Source organism: Octopus bimaculoides, chromosome 18, assembly GCF_001194135.2.
Source record: "Octopus bimaculoides isolate UCB-OBI-ISO-001 chromosome 18, ASM119413v2, whole genome shotgun sequence".
Taxonomy (NCBI): domain Eukaryota; kingdom Metazoa; phylum Mollusca; class Cephalopoda; order Octopoda; family Octopodidae; genus Octopus; species Octopus bimaculoides.
The window spans coordinates 54645348-54670703 of NC_068998.1; the positions used below are offsets into that span (position 1 = coordinate 54645348).

General features: G+C 35.9%; 1 protein-coding gene across 1 annotated transcript in view; it reads right to left on the reverse strand.

Annotated features, from left to right (window-relative positions):
• LOC106875922 (sperm flagellar protein 2) overlaps positions 1–25356 on the reverse strand; it is a 102750-nt gene that overhangs the window by 77080 nt on the left and 314 nt on the right. Inside the window, exons 2-6 of the mRNA XM_014924237.2 lie at positions 15644–15746; positions 12651–12903; positions 11847–12064; positions 8549–8642; positions 696–775 (exon numbers count right to left, since the gene is read on the reverse strand). Coding sequence (XP_014779723.1) covers positions 696–775; positions 8549–8642; positions 11847–12064; positions 12651–12903; positions 15644–15746 — 748 coding nt within the window. The remainder of the gene's footprint in view (positions 1–695; positions 776–8548; positions 8643–11846; positions 12065–12650; positions 12904–15643; positions 15747–25356) is intronic.

Below are 25356 nucleotides of genomic sequence, written 5' to 3' on the forward strand. Positions count from 1 at the left end.
CCCCCCGACACACATTATTGATGCTCACTTCATCAATCCTGAGGGGGGATATTTAAAAAGGAGAGATACTCTCAGTACATTTTAAAAACAGGACAAAGAAGGATTTAGGTTATTGCATTGAAAAACTGTCCACCGCAAGGTCCAGCAGTCCTTGTTGCAATGTGGTGACTTGTATACTTTGATGACCCTGAGAACCATGCCAGGGCCTTCCATGCTGGACAGGTCAAAGGAGAGAGGCCAAACTATTATGAATCACCTCTTTCCAGAATTAAAAATGGATCTGAATAGGGCCAACACCTCTGCACAGAAAACAGCAAAGTTAAAGAAGTCTTGATGATAACCCAAAACCCAACAAGACCCGAGAGAAGAAGTCCTTTCCTCGGGGAACAGTGGAGAGAAATCATCAATGGCTGATACTCCACGGAGAGTGGAGAGCTTGAGTAAAGCAAATGAAAACAGTCTCCTATTTTTGCCATCTCAACAACATTATTTAGCAACATATATTTCTAATGGAGTCAATTAAGTTTTACTCGTAGTAACAATAATGTACAACAAGCTTTGTGAACGACAGCTTTTCTGTATATGTTCTTCTCCGATGTAAAAGCCAATAACAGAACCCAGAATAGTTCCATTAAGCTGAAGTGACAAATTTTGTTCGAATTGAGATGAAAAGAAGTATTCAAAGTGGAACATACATGTCTTTCGTGTCGATGTCTAGACTTACAGCAGCACTTTCTAATTTCTTATCAAACTGGTTAATATCATTCATAGCTTCCTAGAAAAGAAACACAAATAAACACAAAGGTAAGAATTTATTTGTCAGAACTTATACAAAGTTATTTATCAAGGGAGAAATATTATTCCCAGAATAAATTCCATCAGGTATCTCCACTCAGCAACCAGTTTTACTCTCTTCTTCTCTGTATATAACTACTACTACTACTACTACTACTACTACTACTACTACTACTACAAATACCACCACCATTACCAACCCCACCACCATCACCACCAACTCCACCACCACCACTGCCGTCCCTGCAGCTACTACTACTACTACCACCACTGCCACTGTTGCTGTTGCTTCAGAAATGATAATAATATTGATTTCATATGTAGTACTCAACCAGAAGTTCAGTGTGGAGGCACAGCTGATTATATCAACCCCAGTACATGACTGCTTGTTATTTTATCGATTCTGGGGGAATCAGAGGCAAAGTTGGCCAAAGTGTGACTTCATTTCAGGACCAAAGTTAAACCATTAAATACCACAAGGCATTCCACCAGTTCTTCCAATTCACCTCAATAAGGATTTGAACTCAAAATGTGAAGAACTGCAACAAAACCGGCAAAGTATTATTTAACAAATCTGCCAGAGACAGAAAAAAAAACAGGCAGAACTGGCCTTGGTGGAATTTAAACACAGAATGGAACAAACAAGAATAAATACCACAAGGTATCTGATCCAATGCTTTAATGGTTCTGTATCTAACAGTGTCGTGAATTTTGAGCAAAGGGTGTAGAGAAGTTAAGTGAGTGAGGTGAAGGAGTGGAATCAATTTGATCCAACACTTTACCAAGACCAGAGATAAAGAAATGAAATGTTTAAAGTTATCCAATTCTTGTAGGAGACAATTTAATTTACAAGAGCTAAAAGCTAAAAGCGAAACAACTGCAACAGTTTGGCTCTTAATATAGCAAATGTTCTGAACTTGCACAAGTGGGAGAAAACACTGTTATCTTATACAGCTGTCTCTTACATAAGTCATTGGCTGGTTGGAAAAGAGTTGATGAGGAGGATTTCATGAATGGGGAATGGGAAGCTATACAATTAATGCATGTCTCAAGAGCAAAAGCAAATGGAGTGATAGCGAATGGCTTCAGTCAGGAATGAAAAACAGAAAAAGAAATCACAGGGACTTGTCTAAATTTGATACAAAGAGATGGGGCTAGAGAGGGGAAGAAGACAGAGAGAGGACATTCAAATGAAAAGAAAAGGAGATAGAGGAAGAAGAGAAGGAGAGGATGGGGAAATGATGCAGGTATTTATTTAGAAAACATGCATATCTAAAACACAAATATTAAGTGATTTTGAGGTCCCAATAATAAAAACTACTCACAGATGATCATGGAGCCACCAGTTGAAGGGCAAGCAGTTGAAGGGTTTTAAAAGTATGTACTGGCTCTTTGACAAAAAGCAAATTTATGTAGAGAACCATCACCATTTAATGTCCATTTTCCATGCTGGCATCAGTTGGAGAGTTTGAGGGGAGCTGGTGAGCCAGAGGACTGTGCCAAGCTCCAATGTCTGCATTGGCAGGTTTCTATAACTGGATGTCCTTCCTAATGCCAACCATTTTACAGGGTGTCCTGGGTGCCATCAGCACTAGTGAGGTCACCAAGATCCTTGCAAGACAAAGACCCTTCAGCTGGGATGAGGAATAGAATTGAGGGAGATGCTTTTATGCCAGGTGATGATAGGGAGACAGGAACAGTTGTCTTGCTGTGGAGGAGATTAATGGTTACTCCAGTAGGAAAAGAACGAATGGAAGTGGTGGTGGTGAAGAGGCATCAGCACATTTGGAAATTTTAAAAGCTGTTTTCTTCATTAGATAAATTAATACAGAGAGACTAATTGTACAAATATTGTAATGAAAAGAGACGGTGGGGGGGGGGGGAGATTGATATTTATGATGGAACTCTCCACCAGAGGAAATATAAATATTGTTCTTATATCATAGCCGCCCTCTTTTTAATAATATATTTCCTCAGCAATATACTCCAACACTAACTATAAATAACTTAATCATTTTAGTAACTCTGTTCTATATATAAACAAGGATTCATATTACTATTTGGTTCCTTGTCATTTCATATCTACAATCCAAGACAAGTCTTTTGAATAAAAGCACACATGAAGACAGGCTAAAAAAAAAATATTGGTATTTATTAACCATTAACAATTACACATACACACACACACACACACACACACACACATGAGGGCTTATTGATTGCTTTGCAATAGATATGTTATGGTTCTTAACACACAGCAAACACATACACTTGCATGCACAAACACACAAGTGTGCACATGCATGCGTGTGTATGTGTGTACTATGTGTAGATAGATATGTGTGTGTGTGTGTGTGACAAACAGAAAGATTTAAACCAGCCATTTCTGGTTCAAATATTCTACCTTTTTCTATGTTGAAACTGGCCAGATTCAGCCTCTCACACCTATCCTACAATGTCATTCTAAAATGATACATCCACATCATCGCACTATTTATGCTATGGGATAATGCATGGTTAATTTAGAACAATGAGCATAACATTTCACCGATTAATCTGAATGCTATAGGGTTAAGGAATCGTAAATAAGTTGCTGCTTTAATATTTATCAGTGACCTTAATTAAGGGTCGTTAACCATGAAGACAATAAACAATCTTATAGAAAATAAATATATTTCAGCTGAAAAGCAACAAAATGAGGATAACAAGTTGATGCAAATACTTTTTAAGCAAAAAAAAAACTATAAAAGGAGAGAATTGTAGTTTGCTTGAGGCATTGTGAAATATGGAGAAGACTCGATAATTAAAGCAAGATATGAAATTACTGAACTATAATCTCATTCATGATTACTTCGATAAAAAAAATAAAACATTTGAACAGATGCACAGAAGGCATTCGTTTATTTACAATAAAAGTTTCATTACCTTCATGTCTATGTTCTTACGACTAAACGAAAACAAAAAGAAAACATGAACCAATGAGGGTGCCTCTCCATGGTCACTTAAAATGCTATAAATAGCAGTCAAATCTACTCAATTTAAAACACGGAAAGAAACACTGGATAATATAGTTCTAGATCTAAACATGACATGATGGCCATAGTTAAGATGACTTCGATCATAAGACTACTGGATCAGGTTTGGCCTTGGGCTAAACAATAACAACAACAAAATACAATCCTATTTTTTTATTCTTTTCTTTGTTTTCGTCACTGAACTGTGGCCATGCTGGAGCACAGTCGTCGAGGATTTAGTTAAACATATCCACCGCAGCACTTAGCCTCAAACCTGGCGTTTATTTTATTGATCTTTATATGTCTAGGCACAGGCCTGGTCATGTGGTGAAGAAGCTCACTTTGCAAACATGTGGCTTTGAGTTCAGTCCCACCGCACAGTACCTGGGCAAGTGTCTCTTATTACAACCCCTTCTACAGAAACTTTCCAATGCTTAGAATACAAATAGTGTACCAAGTACCTTCCATGGTACTCTAAAAGTATAGTCATCTTGTAACTTGTACATATTCTACATTTCCCTGGTGCAGGGGGTAAAACATCACAGGAAACACTGATTGTTGAAAGTGATGGAGGTTTGTTTCATGCAATGACATCAATGATTTCTTTCATTATTTATTTCAAATAACGATTTTTTTTTTCTGGATGATAAAAAGGAGAGAAAACAGTCATGCTCCAGTGGCTGCATCACATCAGCATGCATCAATGATGGATAAGAAGGGGCCGGAAAATAAAACTAGACATTAGTGCAATCGGTTAGAAGACTGCATATGAAAGACATCAGTGCAGAAGACTGCACTGATGAGGATGTGGTGCGTATGGAAAATGAGAGTTGGTTAAATGATGAATGCAGAAGGTTCATATGGAAGAGAAATATCAAGGAAGATGGAGACAGAAGGGGTGAAATTTGATTGAAGGATTCTGAGCCTCACAAAAAAGTCAAGTGGAAACACCATGTGTAGGGACATATTTGCCCCCATCCATGCCATTATAGCAAAGTGCACATCAAAGTGTAAATGATGATGATGCTTGATTACTTATACACACACATGGACACATGAGTACAAGACATGGATGTGCAGTTAAGACAGACATACAATAGCATCAAGGTGCTTGGCTGTTCTGATGCCTTAGTCTCGCCATCACCTGTGGTAATACTGCAAGCATGCTGGCTTGCTTCAGTAGGTTCCATTGAACCTTGTCATGTGCGACCAACTTAGTCACTTGGTGTTGAATTGAGGTTTTTTTTTCTTTCTCTTTCCTCTTTTTTTTTACTTCTTTTTATTCTCTCTCTTTGCTCATGGTTGTGTAATCTTCAGTTTAGGATTTGTATTTTAATGTGGTTTTGTAATATATATGCATCATATACATACATGTTATATATGTAATTAATACAATGAATATAAATTGAACCTACATTTTAAACAAATCAAGAATTTGAAGGAATTTAGTAGAGTTATTATTCATTATTCATCTAATATTTGGAACCTACTAACTTAACAAAGGGTTCTTACATAAACTATAACTGCCTGTTTTTAATTTAAATATGAACAGTTTAAAATTGAAACTTCTGTATAATATAACAAGAGGCAGTTTCATGTAGGTTGGCATCAAAAAGGTTAAAAAATTTCAGCTTGTATTATTGTAAATTGTTAGTCATTAACAATAGGAAACAGAACAATATATTTCTCATCTGAAAGTATGCATGGGGCTTTTAAATCAGACATTTTGATGAAAGAGAAAAAGTTTGTGCTAAATAAATTCAGCTGAAGAATTGGCAGTGGAGATTAAGAAACGGTGTGAGTTGAGAACATTACAGAACTCTGTCTCAATGCAGTGGACAACATGCTGGGAAGCTCATTAAGTGGAAGACTGAGTAAAAGCAGAATCAACCATTCCTATAATAATAAATCAAGAAATACATAAACATTGCTGGTTTTGTAAATGAAACACAATGAAGTAGGCAACTGGCTGTTTGTAAAAACTCTTCTCAAAAGCTAATTCAATAATAATCACAACAACTCAAATACAATGGTTGCCGATGTTGTTGTTTAACCTTAGTTAACTCTTGACTGAGCAGATTGATGATTAAAGACATCCCACCTTTTTTTTACTAAGTGCAGAGAACCTAGCTCTGCATTATCTAATGTATTTCTTTTTTAAGATGAGAGAGTTTAAGAAGATTTGGCTTTTATTTCTAGCAGATTGAGCTACCACTTAGAGACACCCTCATTCGCCTGACTCCCTACAATGGTTATGAAGAAATGTGGAACATTAAAGACAGACAACACCCTAAATCTAGAATGCAAGGTGTAAAATAAGTTTGTTGTTAATTAGCCTCAAGTGAAGCTTGTATGAGCAGACCGAAGATCAAAGTTCTTCCAACTGTGACCATCCAATCTATTCTATATTTATACAGAGCATATTGGTGATAGGAAGCTATAAAAAATCTGCCTCAACAAATTGTCTGACCCATGCAAGCAGAGAAAAGTGGATGTTAAACTATGATGGGGGGGGATGATGATGATGATGATGATGATGATGAACTAGGTAGAGAATGAATGTCTGTGTGAAGCCAGGTAGAAACTTAATCAATGTATGGTGTGGGAGTGAGAGATTCCAGGTAGAGACTCAATCATTGTGGGTGTGGATGACTCCCAGGTAAAGTTAATCAATTTGTGGGGTGGGAGTGGGGGTGGATGTCAGGTGGGGAATACCAGGTAAAGAGTTAATATGTCTTAAGATGCCAAGGACAGCATGTGAATGATTGCATTTCCTGACAACAAAATGATTTTCTCCATACAAAGGAATGTTTCTAAGAAAAATGCATTAGACATAGATAATAGCATCAAGAATATAATGGCAATGATGAAGGTGGTGGTGGTGGTGGTGGTGGTGGTGGTGGTGGGGTCCAGTTGCGGTATTGGCAGCAGTAACTGCAATATTCAAAAAAAGACAAAAAGACACCGAAAAGACCCAGTTGGTGAAGAGTATCAAGAGATGGGTAGAAAAGGAGCGTGAGATGAAAGAAAACATAGGATGACAAACTTTTGTGGATATGTATTCTGATTGAAAGGATGTCAATGTTCTCATCAATTTCCAATAATTAGCAACTTTCAATAATTTAAACAAAATGGATTATTTTCCTTTTTTTTTTTTCTACTTCTTGAAATGAAATCAATTTACGAAATAAAAATCAGAATTACATTATTGTTAATTTAGTTATCCTCATTATTATCACGACCATCAACATCCCCCCCCCAGCCACTGTCGCCACCCCCACCACCTTTCCTACACAAAATTCTATTTTGCTTTCCATTCTAACCCATCTTGAAGACACTCACTGAACCTGACTTTCTGCTTTTGTCACAACATAATACCAACTTTTTTCTGATAGTGTTATAATGTGATAAAGTAATTGTCCAATGGCTTTACAATTTATCACAATGTCCTACATTAAATGCAGGCAATTTTTTTTTCATTCTTTTAAAAATTACACCATTCTTCTTCTTTCTTCTCGAGTGTTCTTTTTTTTTTTTTTCAATTATGTTACTTTTTATCAATGTTTTTCCTCAACCGGAAATGAGGTAAAATTGGGTGATGTTGATGCAGTGAATGGTCTGGAAAATACAGGTGGAGTGGGTGCTTAACATGTGTGTCTATTATGAAGGGGTGGTCAAAGGAGGGAGAAGAGAGGAGTGCAATGGGTGGGTTTATGTGAAAGTGGATGCATCATCATCATCAGCATCATTTAATGTCCACTTTTCCATGCATGCTTCCATACTCAGATAGAATTTATTAGGGCAGATTTTCTACACCTATATATCTTTTGTGTGATCCACTCTCACCTGTTTCCAAGCAAAATAATATTTCTCCAAAAGCCAGGCATGTTGTCACAGAATATTACAAATGGACAACCCTGCTTGTATGACAGTGACGTTTGTTTACAACTATCACATTATTTCAAAACAAGGAGATACAAACACACACACACACACGATGGGCTTCCATCTACCAAATCTACTGGCAAGGCTTTGATTAGCCTGTGGCTCTAGTAGAAGTCATTTGCCCAAGGTGCCATGCTGTGGCACTGGACACAAAAGAGCAAACTTCTTGACCACACAGCCATGCCTGTCTACAGAGGAGCAAAGTTTTACCTAAAACTGATAAAAGAGAGAAAGGACATGACTTGAAATTGTTTCAGAAGACATAAAGCAAATATTCCTTCCTTGGAACAATAAATATAAAAATAAATGTTGAAGCTAATTTATTTGTAGCAAACTACATTGATCAAAGGGACCAGGGCTTAATTTCAAAGTGTGGATGTAAGCTTAGTGAATGAAAGTCCATCTCCCACAGGATAAAACAAGTAACTCTCCCTAAGGGAGATATACTAAATCGCCATCTAAAAAGTCTGAGACCATATGATATCTTTTGAAAAAAAAAAACAAGAAAGAAGAAAGTTATACAAGTTTGAAGAAAAAAATAAAAAGAGTAAAAACGAAAAGAGTGTATGTGGCGGGGAGGGGCACAACAGTGAAAACCTCCCCCTACACCACTACCACCACCATTGCTTTTATGCTGGCATGGGTTGGACAGTTTGAGTGGAGCTGGTGAGCTAGAGAGCTGCACCAGGTTCCAATGTCTGTTTTATGGCTGGTTATTTGCAGTTTTAATGGGAGTAACTGTTAATAACAAAAAAAGATTCAAATAATTTCTCAATATTTAAAGAATTTGTTACCTGAATTTCAAGTTGCTTTCGCTTCAAATGAATGTTTGAGAGAGGCTGTGCTGGAGGATAGGTAAGTCTCTTATAAATGTCATTGTCACTAGCTCTGGATAAATAAAGAAGATTTGTCATTACAGCATGTACACACACACACACACACACACAAACACACATAAGAAATTGGGATGATAAAGGAAATAAACAATTATATTACGAATCTTATTAGCTTACAGCTGTTTCTGCTACAAGGTGCAATGCTTGAGTATCAGCCTAGAACATATGTATATTGAGTTCTAACAGCAGGTTATAAGCATCACAATGTGTAAACAAAATATTAAAATATATATACGAGTGGGTGCTGAAAAGTTCCTGGCTTTGGGTGACAGAAAATACAGGATGAGGATCAGTTAATTATGATTTTATTCAACATATTTCCCTCAGAGATTCACACAGTTATTTCAGCAGTCCTTCAATCTTTCTAAGCCCTTGAAAAAAATTCAGACGGTTTGGGCCTCCAACCAGGCCTTTCGTGATACCCTTAAAACCAGGATAATGTGTGTGTGTGTGTGTGTGTATATATATATATATATATATACATATATATATACAAGCCTGTTTTACCAGTTTAGATCTGATAAGCTTTTTATTACAGCAATTGTTTCTACAGCTGACTGCAAATCATTCAACCATGAAGACAAACTGGAGCAAATAGAGTTATAAGCTGAGCCTAGTGGCAAAACACAGCAGCTGTCAAGAGTAAACTTTGAAATCTTCACGTCAGTAACACACTACTTTATTCCCACCACTGTTAATGTAAAATAACGAGGAATAATGCTGAACTGAAATTCATCCTCATCATTATTTAATGTCTGTTTTCTTATGATGGTATGGGTTGGGATCTGCTTTGGTATGGCTTCTACAGATGGATGCCCTTCTTAACACTAACCGCTTCACAGAGTGCATTGGGTGTGTTTTATGTAGTGTCAGCACTAGAGAGGTGCCATATCTAGAGAGCTGCCTCATTTAATTATATATATAATACACACACACACACACACACACACACAAATATACGTGATATAATTTTAGCATCCAGTGTATGCCAGCTGGATAGGTGATTGGACTTTCTCCCATATTACATACCACCATCAGTCAATGCAGTCCTTTGTCATCTTCTCGATGAAGCATAGCAGCCTCTGTTCTGTCTTCTTCATCACTCTGTTTTGTCTTCCTCACTCTCCTTATTCCACAAATTTCATTTGCAGTAAGCACATGGCACGTCTTTATGCAGCTGCCCTCCTCCATACACCTCACCTGTCCTCCTCCATACACCTCACCTGTCCTCCTCCATACACCTCACCTGTCCTCCTCCATACACCTCACCTGTCCACACCAATAGAATCTTCTCTCTTGCACACCTGATTACTCTTATGTCCAGTTTCCCCTTCACCTTATTTATTCTCCATCGCTCATGCACACAACTAACACTGCACAACCACTAAAGCAAGCTGGCTTTGTTTCTTGCAGCCGTTGACAATAATACTGCTACACTAGTCATGGCTATGACTGGGTGACCAGCTTGTATCCTACTCCACCAAATGTTTTAAGCACCTCAATTGTGATTCTTGATGGACCAAGGGCCGTCCCTGTCTTCATATCCTTAACCACTTTATTCACCATCCTGCTATCAACTTGGATAGCAGAGGGCTGCTCCCTCTGTTGGCTCTACTTGCAGCAGACACTCTCACTCCCATGCACTCTCTTCATTCAACAGTCTCTCATAATACCACTTACAACTCTCTTTATATATGTGTGTGTGTGTGTGTTTGTGTATATATATATATATGGGAGGTTTTGGTATCCAGAAGACCCAAGATGGCAGGCAAGATTATGTAAGTGCTATGGAAGGACCATAGTTAGACACCCGGTTTGATAATAGTATAAGTGAAGAGTCTAATACAGGTCGTGTGTGAGCATGTATGTGTTAAATAAAATGTAATGGGGATTGAATGGACCTTGGTAAATTAACTTTGAAGCACCTTCATGTGTCTTCCGTCAAATGATGGCTGAATATCACCTGATGAAACAAGGTGGTTATGCTGATATGTATGAATGTATGTTATGTAATGTACTTTGCATTGGTTAAAATAACCATGCTGCTGAAACGCATGTAGTGGTGTTTTAAGCTAACCAATCCTTTTTGTTTGCTATGTCCATAAATACACTAAAGTTGGCTGTGGGGTAAATCCATAGACTTTTAGCTGCTGTCACTGCATGTGCAAGCTAATTAAAACTAATTAGATACATTCATCAGTCGTGTTTATACAATTTCCCTGTGGACCATAAAAGAGGGATCAGCTAGACTAATACTTCCAAACATGTTTACATTTCTCCCTTCAATTAACTGCCTCCCATGCAACCATACTTGCCTTCTCTTAACTGACCAGCATCAGAGGGAATTTCACATCATGATTATTAATCGTTTTATTAAACCAGATACACCAATTTGAATATCTGATGCATTCGAGGCAATTAATTTGATTAAATAAATTTCTGCCATATTAGCTGTGTTTGTTTTTGATACTAATGTTTTATACAGACCAACGTATCTTATTAATTTTAATTACTTTAATTAGTTTACACATGCAGAGATGGATGAAACATATGGATTTACCTCCTTAGTAAACTTGTGTATCAAAATCAAACAAACTTAGCACAGCAATATTGCAGTCTGAGTTCAAATCCATCTGATGTCAAGTTTGCCTTTCATCTTTTCAGGGGCTCATGAAAGAAGTGTCAACCATGGTAGGAGTGTTAAAGAGTTGGGGGCAAGATGATGCTTTGTGGTACCGGTTCCTGGGTACAGCTGGATGCCCTTCCTAATGCCAACCACTTTACAGAGTGGCACTGGGTGCCTTTTATGTGGCACCAACATGAGCCATTTTATTTATTATATTTGAAAACAGAGGATTACCAATCAGTCAAAGCTTGTTGAAACCTTCTCATATTGGAAAGATAAGATGTGGAGGGTTAGCATTTAGTTGTTTTTGTGGGATATTAAATGATTGTGACCAAAGTGTTAGTCAATACCTATATCTTATGTCTCAGTGTGTGTTTCTTCTGATTTTATTCCTAACATAGTAATTACTGTTACCTTTTGTACAGCAAAACTTAAATAAATGGAGTCGTATAAAGATTATTTGGTTGGTTTTTTTTTTGTTTGTTTGTTGTTTCTTTTCCCCCTGTTTCTATGCAGAAAGAGGTTCTTATTACAAATGAGAAATTTTCTAAAACAAAAAGCCAAACTCACTTCAGTTTAGCAAGAGCTTCACTTTGCTGAAGTCGTAGTTGCCGAGATTGTTCATGTAGTATTTCCTGTTGTTTCTTGGTCTCCATTTTGATGTGTTCTTCAGCAAGAAACCTTTCTTTGAAAGCTATTTTCTCTTTTTCGATTTGTTTCTCACGAAAATATTTAGTGGTATTACTAGGAGACTGAGTCAGATTTCTTGGAATTAGCAGATTCATGTGCTAAAATGACACAAATTACAAACATTATTGATGCTAGAATACAAGCGGAGAGAGGGGAAGAGGAGGAAGTTTTAAGAAATGCAGCAGAAAGACAGGTACCGAATTCTTTACATTCTTACACATGGTCACGTTAATAAATACTTATGTCTTAAACATTGCAAGAGCATTTTGTTTAACATCCGTATTTGGCTGGATGCCCTTCCTAATGCCAACCACTTCACAAAGTGTACTGGGTGCTTTTGAATTGCACCAGCACTAGTAGGGTCACCAAGTAATTTGCAAGACAAGACCCCCTCCACAGAGTTGGGGGGTAGCGATATTGAGAGAGGTTGTTTTGTGACAGGAGAAGAGATGTTAAAGTAGAAAGCGGGACAGAAACATGTTTACTTGCTGTAGAGGAGAAAAAGGGCTACCCCAGCAGGAAGGGGAGAAAGGACGATGGAGATGAGGTATCAGGGTGTGCTCTCAGGGTATAAGAAGGTGGATAGAGAGAAAATAGGGGCAGAGAATTGAAGATGGCTGGGTGGATGACTCATAATTTTCACATTTTGTATTTACATGTAGCTTAGCAGAAAAAAGAACCTACCTCATTATAAATCCTGTTTTCAATGTGAGAAAGTCTTGATTGTGTAACTGACATCTGATTGCTTTCTTGTACGACAGGTTTGCTTTTCGATTTCTTACCATTCAAAACAACAAATAATTCATACATGAGATTTGTAGCAGCACCATGCTTTTCGGTCATGATATCACGAGCTGTATTTGTATCAAACTGCAAACCAAGTTTGTGAAGAGATGGCTCAAGTCGAGTGAAATTGTTGAGGCGTCCTTCAATCGTACTAAATTCAACAAGAGAAATTATACTTTTTTCACTGATCATGCAGTGACATCACAAAAGCATCACCAATGTCACATAGATTCATATCTTTATTTGAAACAACATATAACAAAAAAGAAAAAAAAACCCATCATGATGATGCAATGAAGAGATAGAAGTTGTACCTAGCTTAGAAAGATGGCAACAAGTGAAACAATAATTGTTGTTGTTGTTTTGCTGCCCCCACTTCCCCTGGATCAGGACTAATCAAACAGATCTATGAATGGAATGTTGTATACCATTTGGGGAATTACAGATTCCAAATTGTTATTAAACCTATTAGACAGAGGCTTGTTAGAATGAGAGGAGGCAATTTTTATTCAATATTTTGTGTTGTTTTCTTAGGGAGGTGCCGGACAAACAGGGAAATGTTCCAGCATCATCAACCTATGATGGGATGGTGACAGCCAGAAGATTCTTCATCATCAGTGAACTCAATTGCAGCCAACATAAAATAAATGATAATAGTTATTCATAGCAACAACATAAAATCTCCCCTATATCTTGGAAACAGCAACTTTCTTACAGATGTACTGAATACAATAGCTTCTAGTAACACTAATGATGTCACTAATGCTTTGAGAAAGACACGGATGTGTCACACAGTCTTATTTTTTCAATGTAAGAAACCAATAACTTCTTTATAATATTATAGCAAAAAAAGCATATAAAATTACTGTTTGGAAAGAAAATTTTTTTCAGATTCTGAAGACATTTCATTATATATTCAGGCGATGTAATACATTATTTTGAGTCTTGTTCAAAAGAAGTCCAAGTTGTGCAACGACTCAAACATTTCATGAAAACATTATTCCAAAAATATATCTGTCGCTGTTGTTGTTGTTGTTGTTGGCAATTTGCTAAACCAAAACAGATGTTTAATCAATTAAGATTTTTGTATTTGTATGGGTTTCATATTGAATCAAGTAAATAAGAAACTGCAGCCATGGAAAGGAAAAGAAAAAAACTTTGAATGACAATCTGGTATGGGAAATAGACAGCTGCTGGAAACTGTCCTTAAATGCTCTAAAGGTATTGCCATTAGAGACCAGTTTCCTCATCAGCCACAATAGGACAGATCATGACCTAATAAGGAAACTTCTATGTTGTTACTCATCCAGCTAGAAATAATAGCCAAGCTCCTTTAAATCCCATTCCATTATGATGGGTATCCTGGACTTTGTATATTTTATCCCAGTGTCATTTTGATGGCATGCACTGCTCTCGCACTCAATAATAATAATAATGATAATGACAATGATAATAATAATAATAATAATAATAATAATAATAATAATAATAATAATAATAATATTAAAATATGAAAAACTTGAAATATAAGGACCTTGAGACTGAGATGTCTAGGATGTGGCAATTAAAAACCAAAACTATCCCTGTTGTTGCAGGTGCCCAAGGAATGATCAAGAAAGGTAGTGACAAATTTCTATGGACAAGATCCTTAGGAGAAATTAAAGAGAAACACAGGGCCAAGATTCTATCAAACCCAAAATGTAACTGTCTTTGAAGAATCGGTGAGGAATATTCTTGTTGTTCATTTATGTTTGGTGTTATACAATGTGAAACATTTTTGCAAAAGAATCTTTGTATAGGAAAAACTATGTTGCAACAAAATAAATCAACTTCAATTTATAGACAATGTATAATGACACATTATCTTGAAATATTGAAAGACAAAAACAACTGTTGTTTCTGCAGTTAATAATTATGTTGCTTTGCCATAATAAAAAAAATAACTGACTGACAAAGGATTCTATTAAGCCTGGTATTTTCTCATTTCAAAACAATCCTGTTTAATGGTATCAGGAGAATTTCACTGAAATGAGAAATTATAGATAAGCCATCAGAGAAAAGATTAAAAGATTACTGTGAAGTAAGGTATATATGAGAGACGCAGAAACAAAGAGAATAAGAGAAGTGACGGAAGGAAGCGAGAGTAATTAAAAGAAAGATTGGGAAACAGACTGTAGAATGTGAGGGAGCTAAGAGCCGGGGCTTAGGTCTGGCTTCAAGGAATTAAGGAGATCAGAGGAAAATAAACCAAATTGAGCAAGTGTTTTTTTGTTTTTTTGTATATTTGGATGGTTTTTCTTTTAAGACCACCCAGTCAAATGTGAAATGGTACCAATTTTCAGCCAGGTCAAATAGAAGCAAATGAGTAACATTTCTTAACTAAGAGTAAATTATATTCACCCACACACATATGTAAGTATGCGTGTGTGCGAACATGCATGTATATCGGGCACTCTGTTACAATCCAATTGATCTAAAGTCTGTAATTATTTCCTATCTCTAAGAAATGTCTCACTTCATAAATTGTTTAATTTATTTACCTCTGATTATGTCAGACTGAAGATTTCTAAAAATAATGAAATAATGATCGACATGATTATTACTCCTGACTAGAAATTTTAAGAACTTCATTAAAAGTAAGCAATTAAACATGTGTATTCTATGCCTCTTTTTCTTTGTTTTTCTTTAATTTCAAATTCAAATTTCTAATCACGCCAAATATTATGAAGAAATGCTTATCTCCTTTATATTAGCTATCTGCTAAGGGACACCATGTTTCTAAAGAACTCTAAATATATGTATATTTCTATTTACATTTATATACAGAGGGGTGCAAAAGTTTGAAATGAAAATATTATAAGAAATATATTGAGATGATTTGAGAAACATACTTTTGTAGAGAAAATTGATCCAGATCATCCTGCAGTTTATATTTAGACAATGTTTCGCCAATGAGGTAACCATTGGAAAAAACAGATGAAAAATTGATGATATCTGGAAAAGAAAAAGAAAACAAACATTGTACATTCTTGCAATCAACATATAAATATTTCATCATTAAGGAAGAATATTAGAAGTTATAATTCCTGAAATTTTATCAGAATTCTGACACACCTTCTTTCATAATCTCCAATATCGAACTCATTTATATATGAAGTCAGATCTGAAGACCAAGAAAGGTTTTGAATTCACTTCTTGCAATCGTTAACTTTGCATTTCATCGTCCTTGGATCAAAAAATCAATACCATAAATCGGTGGATTGTGATATTGTTGAGGTTTAGCCCCAGGTCAGCCCTGACTGAGCAAACCTATAATCAAAGATGTTTTCCAATCATGACAAGCCTGGTTTCCTCTCAACTACTTCATTCATTCACTTAAACCCTTCTCTCCCAATGGAGCTAACGCCATCAATGACTTTTCTCCACTGTTCTCGACATTCGACTATCTTTCCCTTTCTCAGGTCTTGTTGGTTTTGAATGGTCATCAATGTCTTTTTCTTTATGTAGAGGTGTAGGCCCTATGCAAATCCATTGTTATCCCTGGGAAGAGGTGGTCCATATCAGCTAGGCCTTTATCCTTTGATCTGTCCCACATGGGCAACCTTGCCAGGAGTTTGCACTGTACTGGCATGAGCTGAGCTCTCAGGGTCACTGAGGCGTACAAACCACCACTATACTGCCATAAGGACTAGACCTTGTGGTGAAGGTACTTCATATTTAAGAGTAAATTATTTAACATGTCTCTCTCTTTTCAAGTTGGCAGAGAGAGATTTGATAAGGATTTGGTTGATTATTGTTTCTAGTAGGTCTGGATCCCTGGTTGACATGCAGCATCAATGTTTAATATTGTGGGGAAAAAACCCCCCTAGATTTTTGGGTCTTTATTGCAAGAATACTTTAGGTGGCTTAAAAAGCAGATGTACTTTTTTTCCCCTTTTTGCTGAAAGATGTTTTAGAATAAATGGTGACCCAAACCAAAGGAGAAGGGTGGAGAGTCTGTTTTGTCATGGTTCGAGGCTATTGGTATTCTTAGAGCTACGTTTCATAACGTCTTGGAGGTTCTCATGAATAAAAGGCATGAATCCCAGTCAAAAGCTGGTTCAACCATCCAACCCATGCCAGCATGGAAAGCAGATGTATGATGACGATGATTAAATGAGTTTGTTAATAACATCGATTACTAGTTTCTAATTTCTGGCACAAGGCCAGCACATTCAGGGGAGGGGTAAGTCAATTACATTGACACCCCCCCCCCCAGTACTTATTTTATCAACCATGAAAGAATGTAAGGCAAAATCAACCTTGGTGGGATTTGAACTCAGAACGTAAAGAAAGATGAAATGCCACAAAGCCTTTTGCTTGACATAATGCTAACGACTCTGCCAGTTTGCCACCTTAGTAAATATCGATTATTAGCACAGAGCTAATGGATAGCTGCTTCCATTGACTATATTTGATTGTCCTTAAAAGAATGAAAGGCGGCAAAGCTCATTCTGGCAGGCATTCTCTTAACAATATTGATTTCCTTTTCTTCTAAAGGGTGAATATGATTGGATCAACCCTATTCCCTTTTAAATAACTCTGGAAGAAAGAACGGCAATCACAGTATGACAGCATGATTCCAAATGAGAAATGTAAAAACCCCAAAGGAGATTCTGTAGAATATCAATTCAAGTGTCCCCATCTTTCCCTTTATGTAACCTATCGTGTCTTTGATCAGGGTATTTTAAAACTTTAAGGCTTCTCATTAGTTCTCAAATTCCAGCACAAGTACTGCAGCACAAAATCTTGAAACCTATGCCATCAAATGGTAAGTGGTCCCGTACACCTGGTCCAGGGAGCCACTCAGTGTCGGCACCAATAAAAGGTTACAAACTGAAAAAGGTTGCAGTTGAGGCATCAGCCTGCAACATCAACATCATCATCACTGTTTTAACATCCACTTTTCCATGCCTGAGTAGAGGTGGCATGAAAGTAGAGGCTGTTATAGAAGCAACAGAAAGATGAGACACAGTTTTTTTGTGGGCCAGAGGTTGGAATGTGATGGTTAGCGACATCATACTACTAATCAGTCATGTGGTCTTTCTTTGTGTGCAGGAACTCCACAGTGTTACATTTAATTCAACATAATAAATTGGTAAGTCTGATATTTATTTCTGTATCTGATGCATATTCTATTGAAAATGCAGAATTCAATGCAATAGATGACAACAATTGTATAAAGTTGAATGTTAACTGCCAAAAAAGAAGATAAACGACATAGTCAAATATGGTGTCACGTTCTTTAAGACATAGAAAAGCATTCATTTAGAAAGAAATGTTGAATTCAATAACATTTAAAAGATAAGACCAGAAACAAAACAGCTTTAAATTTATTATTTGTTCAATGGTGTTGTGTTTTTAAAGACAATCTAACTCGTTGAGACTTGTTAAGAGAAACTGGTACAGCAACTTGTTTTAGATAGTTTCTTAGGCTAAAAACAAACAAACAAAAAGAAAATCGATGCTATTGGCTGAAGTATTTCTGTAAAAACTAAACATCAATTATTCAAGTTTAATCTAGGGGGATAAGAAACAACACAACTATACAATGCTTTTTACACCTCTATTATTTGATTTTTTTTTCTACTCGTTGTCAACACAGCCATTAATATAAAGGAAAAAGAGACCACATTCAATAGCATCAATTTTTTTTTTTTTTTTTTACATTCTTCACACGAGATAACATTTTCTTCAATCAGATTCAAGATGGTATCAAATTAAAATGAAGAACTTTTCATAATTCTTTTCCACATAGCACCATTTTTCATTTTTTTATATACTGAGGGTGGAGTGAGGAGATATACTGACAAGCAAGAAACAAATACAAAATGATAACAAAACATTTTATTCATTGTTGATTTATCACTATTCTTGTTATTCCTCTTTTGCTTGAACCATCTGAAAGTTGATTCCTTAATGTTTCATACATCTGTTGCTTGTGACATTGGTTTGATGGACTACTTTAACCCTTTCACCTTTAAACTGGCCTCCACATCCAGCCCAAACATTCCAGATGTTTTTATGCTCAACCAGATCCAGCCTCTCACACCTACCCTTCAATATCATTCTAAAAATAACAATCGCATTGTCAAAATCTTGAGGCTACAAGATAATACCTGATTAGTTCAAAGTAAGGTGACTAAATAAGCATTAGATTTAGCAGAATAATCTGAATGCTGAAGGGTTAAGATAGCAGAGTCTGAAAGATTTATGCAGTCAAGCATAGTTTCTGCCATAGACTCTTTATAATTACCAGAGCATGACCAAAGGACAGTAAATCCTTACTGTGTGGGAACCAACTTGGTGCAGGTGAATGAGTATTTCTTTCTTGAACAAGCCTAGACTCACGTTGAATAGGCTAAAGTTCTGACACAAACCTGAAGCAGACAAAATTAATCAGCTAATCACAGGATGTGCATTAGTTATTGCATATATCTCACCATAACGTGATAATACCAGGTTAGACCTAGCAGAAAGGCTTACTTTAAATTTAGCACGCGAGAGTTGAACCTCTTACAATAGAGCAAGTTGATACAAGCTTCTTGTAATATTTGCCTATGCTTTCAAGTTGTATAGGAATATTGATTATGTGTAAATAAAGATCAAGAACAGCCTTTTTGTTTTCGTGGTGAGTTGCTATTTTTCATTGTTGTAATTCCTTTACTGTATTTTATGGAATCTATTTAAGAAAGCTGTCACGTCTGCTGCCAGTATTGTCATAAATGAACTGACAATCTATATTTCACTGCGATATTACATTTAGTGTTAAGCTTCATTCACGAAGCCTTACATTTACCTATTGTTTCACTTTCATGATCAATTCAGAAAGATCATTTCACTGTGGTCATTTTCAGATAGATTAATCGCCCACACAATTACCGTACTTATCGTTGATTTGATGTCCATCCATCAATCATACACTTCCAGTTGTCTTCATCCTTTGTCCTTTACTAAGCGAGGACAATATTTTTCAGGCCTTATTTCACAGTTTTACTTCATGTTTTGTTCCAATTACTTTTTCTTACATTTCAAAACAATCCCAATCATTTTCTCGGTCACCCCACGTTCAATCATTATTTAAAACATTCAATTAATTTTTTCTCTGGTTCTTAAAATCTTCCATTTTCGGATCTTTTTTAAAACGGGGGCCACATTTTTCATTAATGTTTTACGTAGTGTTTTTGGTACCGAAAGACATTCAAACTTCGTATACTTATCTATTTTGTGTTATAGAACAGAAAAATATTTTTGTATTCGAATTTATTTCATGTAGAAAATTGTCTTATTTCGATAATTTCAACCAATCACTGACAAGTATTCAGTTGTTTACATTTACTCCTTTGGCTCATTAAGCGATGTAAAGCGTATTTAATCTCCATACCTTCGTTTTATTTGCTTTTTTCATTTTAAATTTGCTTTAACCCTAACCCTCTCTCTCTCTCTCTCTCTCTCTCTCTCTCTCTCTCTCTCTCTCTCTGCATGCGTGTGTGTGGTGTAAACACACAAGAATGTGCTTTCTATATATATGTACCATGTTTTTGTGTAGAGTATATACCCTTGCTACTAAGAATATAATTCTAGTCACCAACAACAAGAATGAATGATACAATCCAGAGAAGGTATTATTAGCAGAACGACAGATTATTTGACCCCAAAATCTTGTAGTTTTGCCAACAATCTTCATGGCTTTAATGATTTACAGTACAACTTTGGTGTGTACTCAGAACTGACTTTATCTGCTACAGATCTTCCTGAAACAATAATTTCTTGCCATGTGATTTATTCAATATATAAATAAATGTACAAGAGCCATTTGTTAAGAGTTTTTCAAGAATTATGCAGTGTTTTAATTGTAAAAACTAAAATGAAAACAAAGGGTATCATATTAAGTTTTTCTATACTTAGATATGGTCAATGGAGGTTTATAATAATGGTCAGTATGACTGGATTCCTTCCAACTTACCAATTGTCTCTGAAATATTTATATAAGAACTGAAACAAGAAGCATTATAAAGGATTGACATATTTGATTTGCTGAATGTAGAAAACTAAAATTTCCATATTCTTTTGGATCGAATGTAGTATTCCTTGTTTTCTTGTATTCCTTGTAAACACTACGTTAGGATATGTTATCAATTGTAATTTTCTTGTGGTATGACTGAAGAAATAGCTAAGCTGCCAAGGTTCACGTCTGAAGATAGATTTGCTAATTTTCTTCATTCCACTCAGATAAGGAAATTTATTGCTGTCAAAGACATTCATTCCTTGTGATAATGCAGCATCCAAATCAATATATATTTAATACACAGTCATCAACAAAGGAGTTACATCAAGTTGGTGCTTTTCCTTTTCCTAGATATGATTAAATTTTCTTTAGCTTTCTTTAGTAAACATATTTAACTTCAGGCCTGAACAACATTACAGACAGAAGTCTTTTATAAAAACTACCTTTCACCCCTCAGCATTTAGATATAATGTTTGTTTATTCACACTGTTTTGATTTAATCATGCATTATCTTGTGGCTTTGAGATTTCAATGATTGCTTATTAGTTTTAGAACGATATTGTAGGGGGATGAGAAGCCAGATCCAGCCTCTGAGGGGTTTGGACATAAAACAGGTCGAATATTTGGGCCAGATATGGCTGGTCATATTCTAAATTTATTTCCAAAATTGATCCAAAAAAACAACCCATTCTTGAACAAAGCTAGCAGAAATGGACTTTCTTCTTTTCTTTTTTCCATGCCAAAATACGTCACTTCATCTGCACATTCATTCATGTCGATTCCTGCCACACTGAAAGCATCCAGTTACTTTTGCACTGGAGCTTCTACAATTAAAGATTGTTTAACCTGAAATCTTCTAGTGAAGCATCATTGGTATGGAAATGAATGCCATGGCATCTATCTGAATGGACATGAACATAAACAACTAAAATAATTTCCCTCTTTTCCTTCTAAAATGTTTATTTTGTTGCTCTTGAGCAATCTTTCAGAGAATGTATTTCAAATTATGGATGGGAACTTCATAGTTAGGAAAATATTTGATCTAACATGAACTATCATTATGCAGATAGCCAGTCTAATGGAGATTTTATGACTATGAAGTCCAACACTACATTAAATAATGCTAAAAGATAAAAAAAAAAAGCAAGAAAGAAAGAAGTAACATATTAGTTATTAACAATATATCTATCATTAAATAACAAAATCAATAACTAAAGATATATAGATAACCTAGTGTAGCAATCATGCAATCATTTGATTACATAAGCTGCATGTCACTACATAAAATAATGTCTGCGCATTGGTGATAGTTTCTAGCTGTTGTTGATTTAGGAGGAGCAGAAACATTTTAAACACTGTTATGTGAGTTATTCAATCAATAAGGAAATATATGAGATCTTCCATTGAAAAGAGCCTTGAAAGACTTATACTGTGCTTTAAGATAAAAAAAAAAGTTATAAAATCTGCTGTTTGCATAGATTTAAAGTAAATATTCTTGATTATAGATTAGCTACTCCTTATGAAATTCACTTTTCAAATAAACAGAACACATACAAGTCCATGTAACAATCAGTTAAGTTAATGTTAACATACTCAATGCAGTAAGCTAAAAGATTTTTAAAAAACCTTTAATAATTCTGGTAAAGAAAGCAAGGGACATAACTCTGATATTTTAGTTACAATGAGTTCTCAATGTTTGTTCCATGTCTGTCTCGACTCATTTTCTGTGAGTGTATGTGTGTGTGTGTGTGTTTAGTCCTAGATGCATTAAGCCTGACAAAGGAGCGAGAGAGAGAGAACAGTGAGCACTGGAAGACTTTTGATTTTAAATCTGCATCATCAGGGTGGATCTCACATTAAACAACAATATTCAATATTTCTTTTTTTCTTTTTACTTGTTTAGCAAAGAGAAGTCATTTTTGCCTTTCATCTTTCTGGAGAGAAAAAACAAAACTCACTGAAATAGTTGGACAAATTTTCATTGACTCTACTTTGCCCAATGCTAGAACTCAACGTTGTTGTTCTTTGGTTTCAATCAAACAAATTGATGATAAGACACTCCAACCAAGACCAACATGTCTTATTTAACCAGGAAGAGTATACTCTAGATCAGTGCTTCTCACACTATCTGATGTGGCATGCCAACAGTTTTTTTTTCCCCAATGTGCCAGGGACCAGTAATATTTCTTAGTAATAGTAATTTATGTCAGAAACAATATATATATTAAAGTAGTTGTCTACTGTCAACTTAACGTGACAGTCCCAATAAGGGAATATACTACTGCTATTTAGCCCTAGGAAGCTGGACCGCTTGCTGTCGGCATTGACACATTTCCTGTGTCCTTATGTTTGCGAAGGGGAGACAAACTCCTCCACCCAGCCCAGCCTGCATTCAGGGACATGTTTCTGAGTTTTTGCTCATCATCAGCCTGAAGTAGCAAGACTAGATCGCTGAAGAAATTTGTCAAGCTTTCGCAAACATATACTATTTCAGTGAAACACATTCACTGATTACAAAAATTAGAAATAATACATTTCTAAATCTCTCAGAGAGACTTAAGCAGTAGTGATGTGATAAAGTAGTTGTATACTATCAACTTAACGTGACAGTCCCAATAAGGGAATATACTACTGCTATTTAGCCCTAGGAAGCTGGACCGCTTCCTGTCGGCATAATAAAAGTTGACAATTTTTTTTTATCTTATATTTATTTTGTAAACAAATAATGCAATATTACAAAAGCATTTTACAATGTTTCTTTCTTTTCTGGAAACTCACCACATACCAGCAGCTGATGGCTCGAGGACCGGTTCCGGTCTGCAGACCACCATGTTGAGTAGCACTGCTCTAGATTACATTATCCAATATTTTTTAGAAAATGATAATGTGCTTTGTAGGGATTTGGTGATATTCTGGAGACCCATTGACAGGCTTCTATAGAATTTCATCCATTAAATTTCACACCCAAGAGTTTGATCAACCCAGACCCAGAGAAGACGAAACTTGCTTAAAGTGTGCATAGTGGGATCAAACCCCAAAGCACACAGTTGCGAAGTGATCTTCTTAACCATACCAACACCTTGCCAACACCCATAATACCTGATGGAATCTGAAGGAAGTCCATTGTGTGTGTGTGAGTGAAAGAGACCGCTACTTGACAACCGGTGTTGGCTTGTTTACATCCCTGTAAGATAACCGTTCAGCAAAAAAAGACTTTAAATCAAATAAGTATTGTGGTCGATTTTTTTTCCGACTAAACTCTTCATGGCAGTGCCCCAGCATGACCGCAGCCCACTGACTGAAACAAGTAAAAGATAGATCGATAACGTATGTATGGCTGGCTGGCTGGCTGGATGGGTGTGTGGGTGCGCGTGTGTGTGGAGACACTGATTCTGAATATCAACATTATATATTTGAGGAAATCTGAGCTTTATATCAACAGCTATTACAAACTTAACGAAAAACGCACGGGAGAGCCTCAATGTGGTCGCTTAACCTGCTAGAAAGAGTAGTCAAATCCGCCCTTCAAATTCAATCTGCACTTTAGTACACGGAAGACCCATTTCATAGTGTAGTCATAAATATACTTTGTCCGAAAACAGCTGTCAAAATAGGTATGGCTGGAGTGTCTTTATAGGTTTCAACTCGATCGGGACTGGTTTGGATATTAAACGATATTTGATGATGCACAACAAAATCTATAGAATCTAGAATATCAATAATTATGGCCATGTTTCGGTATTATAATTTGATATTAATTAATTATAAGTTTTACCTAGCATTTTCTGAATAAGGCATACTTTAACTGCTTCACCATACTACAACATGGAATTAAATTCACACAATAAATACAGGCGAAATATTTATCCGAACAATTAATTATACTTAGCTACATTTGACAGAAAATAATTTGACAATCAAGATTTAAGATTTTATTCCCGCCTGTTTACGAATTTGAAATGTTAGCCATTAACAACTGTGTTGAATGCAAGAGATCATGTTTATTACATAATTATTGAAGTTTGGCGCCTCACACTTAAAAATTATTCGTTATATAGTTTAATATATATTGTAGATAAGAGTAATTTTAAGGATTGAAAAGAATTAATAGTTTAATTCTGAGGAATGTGACATGAGCAAATAAAATAAAGCAGATCAGTTATTCTGATATGTGACTTAAGTAAATGTTAGCAGTAGTAGTAGTAGACCTTTACTGTTATGGCGCAAGGCCTGAAATTTAGATGGGCGGGGACTAGTCGATTACGTCGGACCCCAGTGATCAGCTGGTACTTATTTTATCACCCCAGAAAGGGATCAAAGTTAAAGTCGATTTCGATGGAATTTGAACTCAGATCGTTAAGACAGACGAAATGCTGTTTACGCATTTATTTTGTTCGGCGTGCTTAGCGATTTCGCCAACTGAGATTTAGGATGATAATAAACTATTTACCGCTTAGTCGTCACCTCAAGCTTTATTGTCATTTAATTATTCAAATTTACACGTATCATACATGTTACTGTCTATTAGATGAAATTAAATAAATTCGATTAAAATGA